The 15,000-nt window shown below is 46.3% G+C and overlaps 2 protein-coding genes across 2 annotated transcripts in view; one reads left to right on the top strand and one right to left on the bottom strand.

Moving 5' to 3' along the window:
* Positions 1–6,352, top strand: part of LOC134457618 (peptidase inhibitor 16-like) — a 15,706-nt gene extending 9,354 nt beyond the window's left edge. The window contains exons 5-6 of the mRNA XM_063209621.1: positions 279–370; positions 2,454–6,352. Coding sequence (XP_063065691.1) covers positions 279–370; positions 2,454–3,817 — 1,456 coding nt within the window. The 3' untranslated portion in view covers positions 3,818–6,352. The remainder of the gene's footprint in view (positions 1–278; positions 371–2,453) is intronic.
* A 192-nt stretch (positions 6,353–6,544) lies between these two features.
* LOC134456770 (mitochondrial carrier homolog 1-like) overlaps positions 6,545–15,000 on the bottom strand; it is a 17,263-nt gene continuing 8,807 nt past the window's right edge. Inside the window, exons 9-12 of the mRNA XM_063208297.1 lie at positions 13,262–13,309; positions 12,706–12,773; positions 11,758–11,833; positions 6,545–10,446 (exon numbers count right to left, since the gene is read on the bottom strand). Coding sequence (XP_063064367.1) covers positions 10,378–10,446; positions 11,758–11,833; positions 12,706–12,773; positions 13,262–13,309 — 261 coding nt within the window. The 3' untranslated portion in view covers positions 6,545–10,377. The remainder of the gene's footprint in view (positions 10,447–11,757; positions 11,834–12,705; positions 12,774–13,261; positions 13,310–15,000) is intronic.

Raw genomic sequence — 15,000 nt, 5'->3', positions numbered from 1 at the left:
TAGCAACGATGCTTTTGAGAAACGGGGTCCAGAAGCGTTGACTTGAAAGTTGCGAGTTTGAGCCCCAAGTGGCGGACTACCCAGGACGACCTTGGTTACACTATGTAATTATAGTAAATTCCCTGTCCTTGTCTACTACTTTCTTGTCTAAGTCTGTGCTTTACAATAACACTGTGTGTGTGTGTGTGTGTGTGTGTGTGTGTGTGTGTGTGTGTGTGTGTGTGTGTGTGTGTGTGTGTGTGTGTGTGTGTGTGTGTGTGTGTGTGTGTGTATTGCAGGGGTAACTATGATGGGGTGAAACCCTTTATAGAGGGGGAGTTCTGCTCCCATTGTCCAGAGGATATGCCACGCTGTGAGGACTCCCTATGTGGTGAGATAACTACGTTCACTACCTCTTCCTCCACTTTTTTTCTCCACTTCAAGCTGATGTAGATCATGTGGCAAAATGGCGGTGGTCTCAATCTTGCTTGCCACTGTCTGACTTTCTATTTTCCACCTTATTATCCACAGTTACAAGGGCAGTGCCTTCACTATTTGGGTAGAAGTTGCTCTTGCTAAAACATTCAGAAAGTGCTATGGGCAGCCTAACAGGAAAGAGCAGACAGGAAATCCTGCGGTAGCACGAAAAACGTTGAAATGGGCGGGTTAGTGGGCATGGTACTAATGTGGATAAAAGCTACTGAAGGAAGAAAAATCCGCACTCACAAACTGCGTCTCATTATTTATTTATATTACCTCCAAAGAGCAAACGCGTTTCGGCTATCAAGCCTTCATCAGTGCAGACGCAGTTTGTGAGTGCGGATTTTTCTTCCTGAAGTTGATACATTTTATCGCGCACCCAAAGACTTTCGTTTTTCCAAGAAGTTGAGCGCGTCCTTTGCCAATACTTGAAGATAAAAGCTACTGCTCAGGCAGCCGAGAGACAACTACTGGTTAGAAGGCAGTGTCTATGGTTTTAGACGCAGTGATCCTCTTTCTCCACTTAATCTCCTCCACCACCTCCTTCCTCCACTTGCTTCTTCTATCATCCAGTCTTGCCCAATGCCTTCCACCTCAGTCTTTCTCTCCATGACCTCATTGCTTTACCTCCAATTCCAGCCATCTAAAAAAAATGGTGTAAGGACGGTGGGGGCTGGAAATTTTCAGAATTGTGCTAGCGTTCCATGTAATATATACAATCCTATAATAAGTACAATAAGTAACTGCTCAGGCCTCAGAGTGACAGCTGTTTAGAGGGCAGTGGCTATAAAGGCGCGTTTAGGTACAGGAACCAGTACCAGCATGGTTCTCTATCAGCCTGATCTCGCACTGGCTGGCGTGTTCGCACTGCAAGTCTGACCGTTTGGGAAGCAGAAAGTTGGTCCGCCATGTGAACTGAAAATAAAAAAATTTTCTCTGTGAACCGTAACGACAACGTGGACATCAGCAGGTTCACCCAGTTAACAAATGGTCACATACAGAATATTTCAGATTCAGGTATGTCTGTGGGTGGTTCGCAGGTAAGAACTTTAGTTCCGAATGTAATTGGTGCAGGCACAGGCACCGGCATCATTCTGGGCTGCATTTCCCAGAAAACCTTAGCTAGTACTTACTGAAAGTGTATAAAAGCACTATTTTACCTCGCACATGCACTTTGCACAAGCATTTTAATTGCATGTGCAAGAAAAAAAGATTATATAGCCTATACGCCTATTAAATTATTGTATACATAAACTTTCAGTGATGTGATATATTGCCTCATGCTTAAGTACTACTTAGGCTTAAGTACTACTTTAGAGTTTTTGGGAAACGCAGAGGTCAGCCTGAAAAATATAGGCCTATGTATGTGTAGAGTAGCCAGGCCACGCCCTCCTAGTGACGCAACACCTTCGGCATCGCAACAACGATGATAATCTGGCTAGTGTGGAGTGTATTCGAGCTTGTTCGGGCTTGTTTATTGCTGAAAACCAACCAAGCGTCTTTCACGTTGGCCCCATTTATTTGGCTACTTTTTTCACTGAAAGTTTAAAGTGTGCTAACTTCAGAATGCCATGGTCCATCCCAAAATCACTCATCATCATATATGTTTAAGGCCTGTTCTTAGAGATTCCTTGTCTCCAGTTCCATTTCCTCTACTTCTTCTACACTGCTTCCAATTGCTCCACTTCTTCATCGTTCTCTTCCTCTACTTCCTTTCAATTCCACCACTTCATCTTCTCTTCCCCCACTTGCCCATTCCATCCCCAGCCTTAGGCCTACCCAGTGCCTTTGGTATCAGTCTTTCTCTACCTGACCTCAGTATAGTATGTCCCTTTAACTTTTTCCTTCTCACACCTGACCAACTTCTGGTTAATGTGTGTGTGTGTGTGTGTGTGTGTGTGTGTGTGTGTGTGTGTGTGTGTGTGTGTGTGTGTGTGTGTGTGTGTGTGTGTGTGTGTGTGTGTGTGTGTGTGTTGGTCTTTTCTCTTCCCCAGCCCCAGAAGAGGTACCATCTGAGGAGGGTGAGCAGCCAGAAGGCGTTGCCACGGACGCACCTGGAGGAGAGGAGACACCTGCAGAAGAGGATACACCCCCTGAGGACACACCCACCGAGGAAGAGGAATCACCTGACGAACCCACTGATGCAAGTCCAGCGGAAGAGGAAACACCTCTAGAGGAAACAGAGGCACCTCCAGAGGATACACAGGCACCTCCAGAGGACACAGAGGCACCCCCAGAGGATACACAGGCACCGCCTGAGGACACAGACGCCCCACCAGAAGGCTCTGATGCCCCACCAGAGGATTCCGATGCCCCATCAGAAGATTCGGAGTCTGCCCTTGCAGAGGAGGAGGCAACCCCTCCAGAAGACCCACAACCAGAGGAATCGGCCACACCTGAGCCACCCAGCTCCATCCCCCTACCAGAGGAACGGACCCCCAGCCTTCCCAGCCCCGAAGACACCCCCAGTCCTGCAGAAGAACAGAGTGAATCACAAGACACCCCAAACCTACCAGAAGGTACCCCCAGTTCTGATCCAAGCCCTGCGGGACCAGAAGACAACTCACCAGAGGACAACCCCAGCTCTGGACCTAGTCCCGACAGCATCTCCGAACCTGATCCAAGCACCGCCTCCGGCCCGGGATCCAGCCCCATCCCGTTATCCAGCCCCATCCCTACTGCAGAGGACACAGCTCCAGAGAACATCCCCAGCTCCAACCCCAGCCCAGCCGCAGAGGAGGAGGAGAGAGGTCAAGGCCCAGTGCAGGAAGGAGGCCTGGGACCAGATGATGGTGGCCAGGAGGGTCTCTCTCCCAGGTCGGCCGGTGAGGTCCAGGTGACAGGTGTACATAGTCTCGGCGGGGTCAGTCTGAAGGACATCATGGGGGAAGTGATCTGGGAGGGCAACATCCACCTTCTGGAGGTGACAGTGCTAAAGGACCCTCACCAGAAGGAGGAGGCAGCTGTGGAGGAGGAGGGATCGCAGCCCAAGGAGGCGATTTCACTGGCAGAGGACACTCATCCTGAGGGAGTGAGAACTGTAGAAGGAGACTCCCATCCAAAGGGAGTGAGTGCTGGAGATGGTGACTCAGATTTTAAGGTAGTTAGTGTTGGGGAGGAGGGTGGGGATGTTAGGGTACATGAGGTGATCATTGCAGAAGGGGATCCCCGAGTGCTGAATGAGGGGGTGTTTCTGGAGGCTGATGGGGCGAACACTCAGGCACCCACAGTGATCAGGGGCCGCATAAACATTGTGAGGAAGGCAGAGATACCTATTGTCATTATAAGTGGGGCAGGGCGATGGGTTTGGTCAGGCCTGCTGCTTCTGATTGGCTTGATGGCATGTCTGTTGGCATAGACACGGCAGAATTGCTTGAGAGAGAGCATTCCTGAACGCAGGGTTGGTGGGGTGGTAAGGGGTAGGTTGTGGAGTAGAGTTTGGGTTCAGGGGAAAGAGTGTGACGGAAAAGAGACAATCACACCATAATCCGGCAACTCTTTGTCCAGCTATCTCCCTCGATTGTCTGAAAGGCAGGATTGCTGAGGTCTCAAAGAAAGAGATAATGATGTCTGTCTTTCACAGGCCGTCTCAAGAGTCTAGGTAATGTACAGAGTAACAATGCCACTGGCCATGGAACCGCATGGGATGAGATGGACCGATATAATCAGGCCCGTCCAGCAAATGCCTGTTCTTTTCTCTGACTGATTATTTAAATCCGGTCTGTGCCCAGTAAGCTACGGCTACACTCACATAGCCAACCTTGACCATATGAGGAAAGTGCTAATGTTCTCTATCCAACATAGACGAACATATAGGACCTTGGACTATGGTAATGAGAGGGAGAGCCGGACGGCTTTATTGCATGTTTACATTAATCCCAAGGGCTCAAATTGATAGAAATGTATAGTGTTAATAAAATAGTAAGGTAGACCACTGTTGGATCCTGGGAAACGATACACCTGGAATTTTCTGGAAGATTCTTTTTAAAGACTGCTGCACATATTTTGCATTACTCCATTCACCCTGGAAGCCATTTTAAATTGCTTCAGTATAAATGGCTCATTCATGTTTATAAATGTGTATCAACATATCATATAGCAGTACTTTGCTTACAATAACCTGTTATTTTCCCTGAAAACTGGTGTTGAAATTGTATGTATTCTGACACGTCCTTTCCTTGATGTACAAATGTATAAATTTGAATCTTCACTTCGGTTTATATTGATTACTGGTTTAATCATTCTGATTTGTCACAAATATTTTTCCGTATGAATATTGCCGCTAGTCAATGGAAAGCAATAAAAAAAGGTCGTAAGCAGGTTATTGGGCCAGTCTCTACCATGTTACAGGAGTTGCGTATAAAATGTATTCCTCAGGTTGCCATACTCATTTACCCATTTCAATCATAATCATGCTCATTGCTATACTGCTTTTAGTAGGCTACATTAAATGACAGGATTCAAAGAAAACAATCCCTGATACATCACACATTTAACATGTAAGTTCTTATTCGGTGTGACTTTCGGTGAAGGAAAGCAATGCCTTGACGCGGCCCACATGCGCTACCTGTTTGGCTTGTCAAAGTATGCTGAACGAGTTACAGTCATGTTAGTCAGGCCAAGCATTGCCCTCTTGAGATAAGGGGTTGTGAGCTTTGTTGCTTTGGTGTTTTATAGATTATTATGAGTGTTATTGGTTATGGGTGTTGGTCCGGGACTGAACCCACACAACCTCCGAGTTCATTTTGCAAACCGCACCTGTCCTCATGGCTCGGGGATAAAAATCACAAGCTAGCTTATGCTAGCCACATATGCCACGGATGTGAAAGTTTATGTAAAACATGGTCAATAACACATTATTATACATGATATATCTGGGGTGAGTTTCTCGACAACGTCATTGTTAACTAAGTTAGCAACTTACTTGGTTGCAATGCAAATTCCCATTGGAAACCAGGTAAGTTGCTAACTGGTTCAACAAATCTTTCGAGAAACAGGGTCCTGGTCATTTGGGACGCATTACAATCTCAATTGTCTTTTGCATTTTAGAAATATTTCAATTGTAGAAAAACATCATGTATGTAGGCTACACAATGTGAGTGTTTTGTTATGTATGTATGTAAAGAAATGTGCTTTGTGTTTTCCCCTCACATAATACTTTTATTAAAAATTGTATGAATGTTTTTAGTGAAGGAGTAAGCCCTGAGGCTCCATATGAACTCACCGTGGGAGTATCAGAGAGGAGGAGACGTCTCTTCTCTCTAGTGTGATTTATGATGCGATGTATTCCTGTGTGATTTATGAATACAGTAATGTCTCCATCTCTTCCCCTAAAGCAGACCCATCTGGCTCCCATTGAGCAACGTTAATACGGCGATATACTATATTGGCCGTAAACAGTGCACAGCGCCACGCGCCTCTCTGATGGATGTTTGTGTGTGTGTGCGTTTGTATGTGTTAGACTGCCTTAAGGGATTGAGCAAGACATTGTTTTGTCAGGAGAGGGGTAAAAAGAAGACGCTTTTAAGTGCAAACATGTGTGGTTGTGTTGTTTTGTGAGTGCCTTGACGGATATGGATTGACATTGCCTTAAACGAAAATGTGTGTGCGTGTGTGTGTGTGTAAGTGATTTGTTATATCATCAGGCAGCTAGGACAGACCAAAGACAACTCCCATAGATCCTTATTGGACACAGGAGGCTGATGTATTGTAATAAATTCCAAAGATAACCTTTCAATGCCTGAATATACAGAAAATAAATCCTCAAATTGTCACAAGCCTGAGCCTCGTTTGGACTTATCTGTGTGCAGGGGTGTGTGTACATGTGCTTGTTATAAAAAAATGATAATAAATGATACAGTTTTAATGCCTGAATATAAATAAAAGTTATAGCACCAGGGCTGCTTAGTGTATCTCTGTGTGTGTATGAAAGCAACAGTGTGTGTGTGTGTGTGTGTGTGTGTGTGTGTGTGTGTGTGTGTGTGTGTGTGTGTGTGTGTGTGTGTGTGTGTGTGTGTGTGTGCGCGCAACAGTCACATCAGGTCACTATTGCATTGTGTGTGTACAAAGCAGAGCCAGCCGGACGTCAGGTCAATATTGTCTTTATGAAATCTCAACACAAGGCAAGGACACACACAGAGAATGAACCAGGCAACATGTAATGTGACCTTTGACCTATGACATCACCACATGACAACAAAGATGAATGTGAAGGTCATTGAGGTCATTGGAGGTGACGTTTGATGTGAGAAGGGGAAAGGCCTTGAACACAGTTACATATAACCAAAGAAACAAACAAATAAAACGAGAGGAATAATAAACAATACAGTACTTTTTAACTCTGAGGAATACTGTGGCAACAAAGTCTTTTCATTTACCTCAGCTTAGAAGATTAGTCTCTCACACTTACACACTCGCTCTCTTTCGCACACACACACACACACACACACACACACACACACACACACACACACACACACACACACACACACACACACACACACACACACACACACACACACACACACACACGCTCACATAGTCACAGTACATGCAGTGGCCTAATAAAGGATGCGTGCTGAGCAGGATTCATGCATGAGTGTGTATGTGTACAGATAGGGCAAAGGGATACGTCTGGAGACCTCTTGAGGAGGCCAATGGCACACTGTTACTCTAGCTAGCGAGCAAGCTAGCTTGAGTCACACTGCTACACTGCAGCTAGGAGGGAATCTATTGCATTCACACTGTGCCACTATAGTCAGTCCTCAGTCATTATCCATTTGTAATACTAACGCCACATGTGGCCGTCCTCTGTCACCATGTCACCATCATGCAAGTCTTATGTAGGGTACGACATTTAAAGTTAAAGGTAGCAAACTGCCTTTAGTCTTTGACTTCCACTCATGCTGGCCATGGAGTCATCAGCCCGCGTTGTCAGTCATCAGTCGTTTTATGTCAGCGATCCTTATGTGACACCTGTGGATGACCTCATACGCCACCACATCATCATAGAAGTCCTGTGTCGGGGGAACCCAGAACAGCCTGAGTCTACTTGGTTCCTGGTCATCAATCCAGGTTACCAGTCATAGACAGGGTTGACGGATGAGTCTTACTGATTGACTGTCACACAGCGTCATGTCAGCAAGTTCAGTCCTGTGTCAAGATTGAAGCACATGGTGAGTCTTCCTTCACCGAGTCCTGTGGAACATTGGATCTGCTCTGGTTAGTTGTGAAAGGGGATGGGATAGGTGAAGGATAAGGGCTAGGTGTGTGTGCATGTGTGTGTGCGTGTAAGTGTGTGTGCGTGCGTGTGTGTAAATATAAATATTTGTGTAGATCTTCGAGAGGGAGTAAGGTGGAAATATTGCACAACAAGAATTCTATGGAGGGAAAAATCACTTCAAATTGGATTGGGAATACTTTATGTGGGACTTTGGGAAAAGCAATGAGAGCTACAACCACAGTGACCTGTTCTGGGATTCAGAGGAAGACAAGTAGAGAGAACACAAAACTCAACATACACGCGCGCGCATGCACACACACACACGCACGCACACACACAGTAAAACTCAAACTATGGACAGTAACCAAGGATTTGGCATTAAGGTGAAACTTGAAGTCATGAAATGTTAGATCAAAACTACATACACGTACAAAAATAAAGCTGTGAAAATAAAATTGCTACTATTCAGTATGATAATTATAATTATATACTACAAGATTAAATAAATTAGTGCAAAGGGTGGCAAATCAATCAATCACGAGTTAGAGAGTGTATTGTGTCTGCATGGGCCCTGTGTGTGTGTGTGTGTGTATGTGTGTGTGTGTGTGTGTGTGTGTGTGTGTGTGTGTGTGTGTGTGTGTGTGTGTGTGTGTGTGTGTGTGTGTGTGTGTGTGTGTGACGTGAACTCATTTTACAAATCTACAGTATCTTACAGCAACAGAAGTGAATCCATCCTGCTACATGGGGGAGAATGGGGGGGTTGGGGATGGTGCCCAGTTGAGAGGGGTGGGCGGTGTGGTGATATTGGGACCCTGTGGGGTAGTGGGTGGTGTATGGCACTATGGTAGGAGAAGACACTGGGAACACACACACACACACACACACACACACACACACACACACACACACACACACACACACACACACACACACACACACACACACACACACACACAGATGAACACTCAAAAATGGCACAGGTTGGAGAGGAAAGATGCGAGAAGAAGAGAACAAAGAGAAATGAGAGAGAAGTGAAACAAGTCCGACAGGCGGACAAAGATGCGTCCATCTACACACTGCCGGCTTGTGGACACAGGAGGGAATAACTACTGAAAGAAAGTGTTTCAGACGGACAGACCAACCGACCGACCGACCACCCGACTGACTGACATACCCTCTTATAGAGATGCTAGACGCATCTAAAAACAGGAAGGACAAGAGAGGAGGAGAGGAGGGCAGCAGGATATGGGCTGACCAAGATGACAAGAAGGGGAAGATGAAAAGAAGAAAGGAGAGAAAGACGAACAAGTTCAGGGAAGTGTGGCGAGGATGAGAGGAGAAAGGTTTAGACACATTAGATGGGCGTTATTCCTGAGAGAAGAAGGGTATTATTGGGGGTGGGAGGGTGGCGGGGAGAGACACTGGTGTGTGATGAGGAGGGAGTCATTCGATGTCAGGCTTAGCACCTTGGGTCAACTGTCCGACTGCTACAGGTGAAAAGGTGAGAGTTCACGTAATGTCACTGGGAGGGTGTGCTCTTACTGGGGCTGTACAGGATATGTATGATCATATGGGCAAGGCTTTCCAATGTACTCCCTTCCTCACTTGCTTGCTTGTGGCCTCGTGATGACGTCACCAACGCCGGAAGTTTAATTCAATATCTTACTGCAAAAGCGCAATTCTAATATGATTTTCTCATTTGCAATTGGGATGGTGAATGAAGAACAGTCTCCCAAAAGTTGATGTGGAAACTATTGTTTTCTCCACGGAGGTGGGACGTTAGCAAAACGCGAGGCCACAAGCACTGGCTGAGGGTGGGAGTCTGGATATTGCAAAGCACTCGCTATACATGGGTTCTGGCTGTTTTGCACACAGGTGGGTGCGCACGCAGCCAGGGATTTCAAAATGCTAGGTGGCTAGGTGTTTATCATTGGAAGTCCCATTGGAGCCCTGCACAGTGTATGACAAGAACCTGTTGTCTTGTCGGCTGGCAGTTTTATCCACTTGCTCGCACGCTGTACAGCCGTCAGCCGGTGACACCGTTTAGAAGAAAATACAATCATGTCGCTGGTAATGCTTGGGCATGTCCCCCAAATAATGCTGTATTGTATTGGAAAGTGTTAGCCACTGTTGACAAGGCGGGGTTTCGCGATCAAAGGCAGCCTCTGATTGTTTGGATTGGCCGTCACTCAAACGTTGTCCTCACGTGTGATTGGTGTGATACAACTTCATTTGCAAAGCATAGGAATCGTTTCTGATGTACTCACGTTAAGATATGTTATGCCAAAATGGAGTCGGTAGGAGTACAGAAACCGCTACAACATCCAGCCGATAAGAAAACAGGTTCTAACCACGCACTACACTGGTCCAATGCAACTTCCAATGTTAGCCACTTAACATGTTGGGATTCCTGGCTGCGCACGCATTCAAAAAGAATCAAAACAGACAAACCCATGTATGTACCTATGATCATATGGGCTGAATCTCAAATGGTGCACTTGTGCACTTTAGTGTTCATGTTTCAGTGCGCATGCCGTATTAGTTACGCACTAAAACATAGTGCCCGAAGTGCACAAGTGCACCATTTGAGATCCAGCCATGGGCAGGGCCAGGAACAAGAAACGCATCATCGTGTGGGCGGGGACCAGGAACAGGAAACGGATCATCACATAGAGCTGGGTCTGTAGTGGGCGTGGCTACTCGACAGGCAGGGCGGTCACAGGCACTCGGCGGAAGAAGAAACTGGACCCTCGAAACAACTGACTCTGCAGAGAGAGAGAGACACACACACACACACACACACACACACACACACACACACACACACACACACACACACACACACACACACACACACACACACACACACGACCATGTTTGTTCAGGCAGTTCATCAGGTTCTTAACATTTCGCGGTGCAGCATGAAAAGAATGGTTTGTCTGAACTGCGGTAGTCACACGTGGAAGAGTGAAGCTTCTTTGCCCCCAAGGTGATGTCATGAGGGTGTGTTCTGTCTGTCCCCAGAAGATGATGCCACTTCTGAGTTTGAAATGAAACAGGCCGGCTGAAAGTACTGCATTTGGACTTGAAACGGTAACATTTTCGGACAGATTTGTTCAAACGTCACCGTAACACATGGATGCCCAGTGCCAGTGCCTTGCTCTACACACCACACAGCATGAAGTCATTTAGGGTCCTGTCTACACGCGGGTCCCCTGAGGGCCCCAATAGTTCCTGGCAAGGGCCCCAGAGCCAGACTAGGGTGGGGCCCCAGAGCCAGACTAGGGTGGGGCCCCGAGGTAGCTTAATGTAGGGTGGAGACACGTTTTATATACATGTCTCACAGATTCCACACGGTCACTCATGGTGTGCGTTCCAATATGCGACCTTGCGTCCTCCACTTGTGCTTGTGGCCTCGTGCCAGGAAGTAATATGTCATGATGACATCACTGACAACAGTATTATATTTCAATATCTCGCAAAAGCTCAATTGTAAAGTCATTTTCTCATTTGCAAACTGGATGGTGAATGAAGAATAGTCCTCCAAAAATTGTTTTGGCTAGCCTGACAGCGGGGAAGCTTAATTGTTTTCTCCACGGAGATGGGTAATCAGCAAAACGTGAGGCCACAAGCACAAGTGGAGGAGGCAAAGTTGCATATTGGAATGCACAGTGTATGTGTGTGTGTGTGTGTGCGTGTGTGGTGACAAGTGACACAAAACAGACTAATGAAATGCAACTTTCGGTCCGTGTTTCTGGTAACAAATGTAAACATTAGGCCACTAAGTGCCTAAAAGGTCAGAATGATGCCAAAGACAATAGTCTGCAATGTGTGTGTGTATATGTGTGTGTGTGTGTGTGTGTGTGGATTCACGAGGGTGCCAGTATGTGTTTACATAACAGTAGCTTTTATTTAATTGTGTCAGATGGTGGTGGTGTGTGTCAAAGATAAATGTACGGTACACTAGCTGTGTGTGTGTATGTGTGTGTGTGTGTGTGTGTGTGTGTGTGTGTGTGTGTGTGTGTGTGTGCGTGCGTGCGTGCGTGCGTGCGTGCGTGCGTGTGTGTGTAACCTACCTGTTGTGTGAGGTGACTCCAGCAGTGTACCCAGGACTTGAAGAGGGGGGAGTATGGAGGGACACCAGCAGCCAAGCTGCAGGGGAACAGCAGCAGTCATTACAGCATCTCACATGCTTTACAGATTGGACTGAACTGAAAGAGGCTGTGTAATATGCATTATATATTTTATTGGATGTAAAAGGCTGGGATTGAATACACTCTTCGTTCTTTCCACTACTTTTCTGGTGTAGAGTGATTCTTCAATTGGTTTTGTTTATACAGCATTTTGGTAACCTCATTGCAATCCCATTATAATAGCCTCAATGCAGCAGATACAGGAGGAGACAGCACATGAAAAGTCTAACTTTCAGCTCTTTGCCTCATAGCGCCAATGACGCCAGCTCAAGGCACAAGGCCATTCCTTCCTCATCAGTCATTCTGTGTTTGAAATTCCAGCTGGACAATCACAGATCTCTGAGAATACAAGTTCAGCCAATCACAGGTCTCTGAGGATGTTTGGAATCGCACCTCAACCAATCGGATGTCTCTGGGGAGGCTGATTAGGCCCGAGGCTTTGTCCTGATCGAACTCTCAACAGACCGGACTGAAAGAAGCCTTCAGCCTCATACCTCTCCCCTGACACATCTGCACACGTGTGTGTGTGTGTGTGTGTGTGTGTGTGTGTGTGTGGGTGTATGAGTGTGTGTGTTCTGTGTCTTGAATCCGGTTCCTCCCAGCTCTGTTTGTGTCTTCTGTCTTGGGTCGCTCTCCTGCCAGTAGTGTGTGTGTGTGTGTGTGTGTGTGTGTGTATGTGTGTGTCTGTTTATATATGTGTCTCCATTCCTGTTCCACTTGCTTCTATTTGTATGAGTTTTGTCTAGAGTCCCTTCTCCGCCAGCTGCATGAGACTGTCTGCGCGCGCGTGCGTGCGTGTGTGTGTGTGTCTGTGCTATGCTCTCTGCTCACCCGCAGTTGTTAACCGCCATCAGATCAGCCACCAACATGAAAGGGTACGTCAACACACTCACGGCAATCTGGAGACACGCGCACACACAAAGAGCAAGTGTATTTTGGCAGGAGTATGACATGCTGAAACAGATGTTATTAAACTGATGAGATGTATGCTAGTAGATGTATGCTCAGACAGCGGTGAAATGAGTATGTAAAGTTAGACATGTACAGTTGCTGTGATCAGAGGGCTGATTGAGGAATTCATGTAGGAGTGTACTGAAACACACAGTATTACAAAAAAGTGTACTAGCTTAGTTTGTATACTGTAGTATGTTGTAGTATAGCATAATATAATATAGTACAGTGAATTATAGTATAGTATAGTAGTAGTAGAGTATAGTACAGTGCAGTAGTATACAGTATGCATGTTAGTGTACTCTAGTGTACAGACATACTAGTACTAGCGTACGAATGGTGTAACTCCTGGCACCTGGAGCTTTATACAGAAGGAATACACAACATCACTTGGTTGAAATAGTACACTACATATATTCTTGCTTAGTGTACTCACCCCCATGACGAACTTGGTGTAACTCCTGACAGCTGGGGCCTGGCTGAACTGTAATAGCAAAAAAGAAGGATGGTCAGCAACCACAAACACGAAAACCCACACAGACAAAACTGTAACAGACAACAGGAGCATGGCCATCCTCTAACAGCACAGGCACATGCACACACACATTATGTGACTAGCCACAAGACAGCAGGACAGGCCCAGTCAAAAAAAAAAACCCAGTCAAAAAAAGTAGGCCCGTGTTTTTTTTCCCCCTTTATTCAGGATCGACAAATTGAGTTCTTAAAGATGGCCTCTCAACGTCATTTGATTAATATTGCTGTGTTCCCCATTGATATTGAATGTGTTACGCGTTGGTCCTGTTTTAAAAAACGTTCTGGTTGCTTTGTTTCAAGCCGTTTTTGCAAGCCAGCAATGTGGCTTGTGGAGAAACGAGAGGGTGTTCCGTGTTTCTCGTGGAAAAGCGTCTCTGATTGGCTCACTCTTCCTGCTCTCGTGGAAATGCGTCTCTGATTGGCTCAGTCCTCCTGTTCTTGGATAGAATGTAATGGGAAACAGAGTCGCCACTTCTCCGGGTGGTACTGCACTATAGGGGCGCCAACGGAGGCGTACATGCTCCATTCAGGGCTGTGCTCTTTCGACAGCGACCCCTAGGCAAGCTGCAGGCACGGAGCAACCAGAGTGGGCTTGCTATATGGATGAGGCTTTGTGCTGTGTGTGTACCTGAGAGTAGCAACCAGCTGATAGCTAAGCTAAGCTAGATTTCGGGCCACCAGACGTTGCTTGTATTGAAAACAAGCAGAAAAAAATTACTCGACATGTTTTTAGAAAAATGGGTCGACATAAACCTTTGTGGGCAACGCCTTCTTTCGACGTGACGAAACACAGAAAGGCTTTCGTGATTCGCTCGTTTCTCTGCATTATTAATGTAAATTGGGAAACACGGGGAAACACAGCCAGGCGAGGTGACGCACCGCTATGAGAGCCTTGCAAGTGAGTTTAACTTGGGGTGACCGTCCGATCTTCAAAAGGAGTGAGTAAAGGGCCGTACACACACGTCGCTGCTATTTACTCGCTACTTGCTCACTCGCCTACTTGCCACTTGCTCTGGGTGATTTTGTTTACTGGTTGTCATGGTTCCCGCTGTCAGCGCCAATAACGTCCGTACGAAACAAAATGTAGGCCTACGCTGTTTAACGTTGATCGTGTGCTGTGCACAACCATGCTTATGAGCCTTTGATGGTGTACACTGTATTTATTTTCCTCAACACTTTTAACCAAAGTGTGATGGCGTGCAGAAGTTGGGTGGTCAGAACACCACAGGGGCAACGTCACCTGTCAATAATCTGTATTCTGCATTACAATTGGTTACTCGCTTAACTCGCGTCGCTCGAAGATAAAATAAGTTTATCTCGGAACCCGCCCACATCGCATCGCTTGTACTCTCCTCGCCTACTCGCCAGCGAGACTCACTGGAACACGTAGACATTCTATTGACTTCATCCGCTGAGCGAGTAACTAGCAGCGACGTGTGTGTACGGCCCTTAAAACTGTGTTTTATCGGAAGTTGCCCTTTAAAGAACTCTATTCAATGCTTCAGAAAACAGTATTGCTTTGTCTAAAAGGTAGGTTCGCAGCTAGTTTCTCGCAGTCAGGAGAAAACAAAAATTTAGAACCCATGTAAGCACAGATGTACAAGGGAATGTGGAGACGTGCAGTCACGACAGCTCGGTCAT

This window comes from Engraulis encrasicolus, chromosome 10 (genome assembly GCF_034702125.1).
Source record: "Engraulis encrasicolus isolate BLACKSEA-1 chromosome 10, IST_EnEncr_1.0, whole genome shotgun sequence".
NCBI classification, from domain to species: domain Eukaryota; kingdom Metazoa; phylum Chordata; class Actinopteri; order Clupeiformes; family Engraulidae; genus Engraulis; species Engraulis encrasicolus.
Note: the sequence above shows the minus strand (reverse complement) of the source record. Positions and strands in the feature narration are given on the sequence as shown.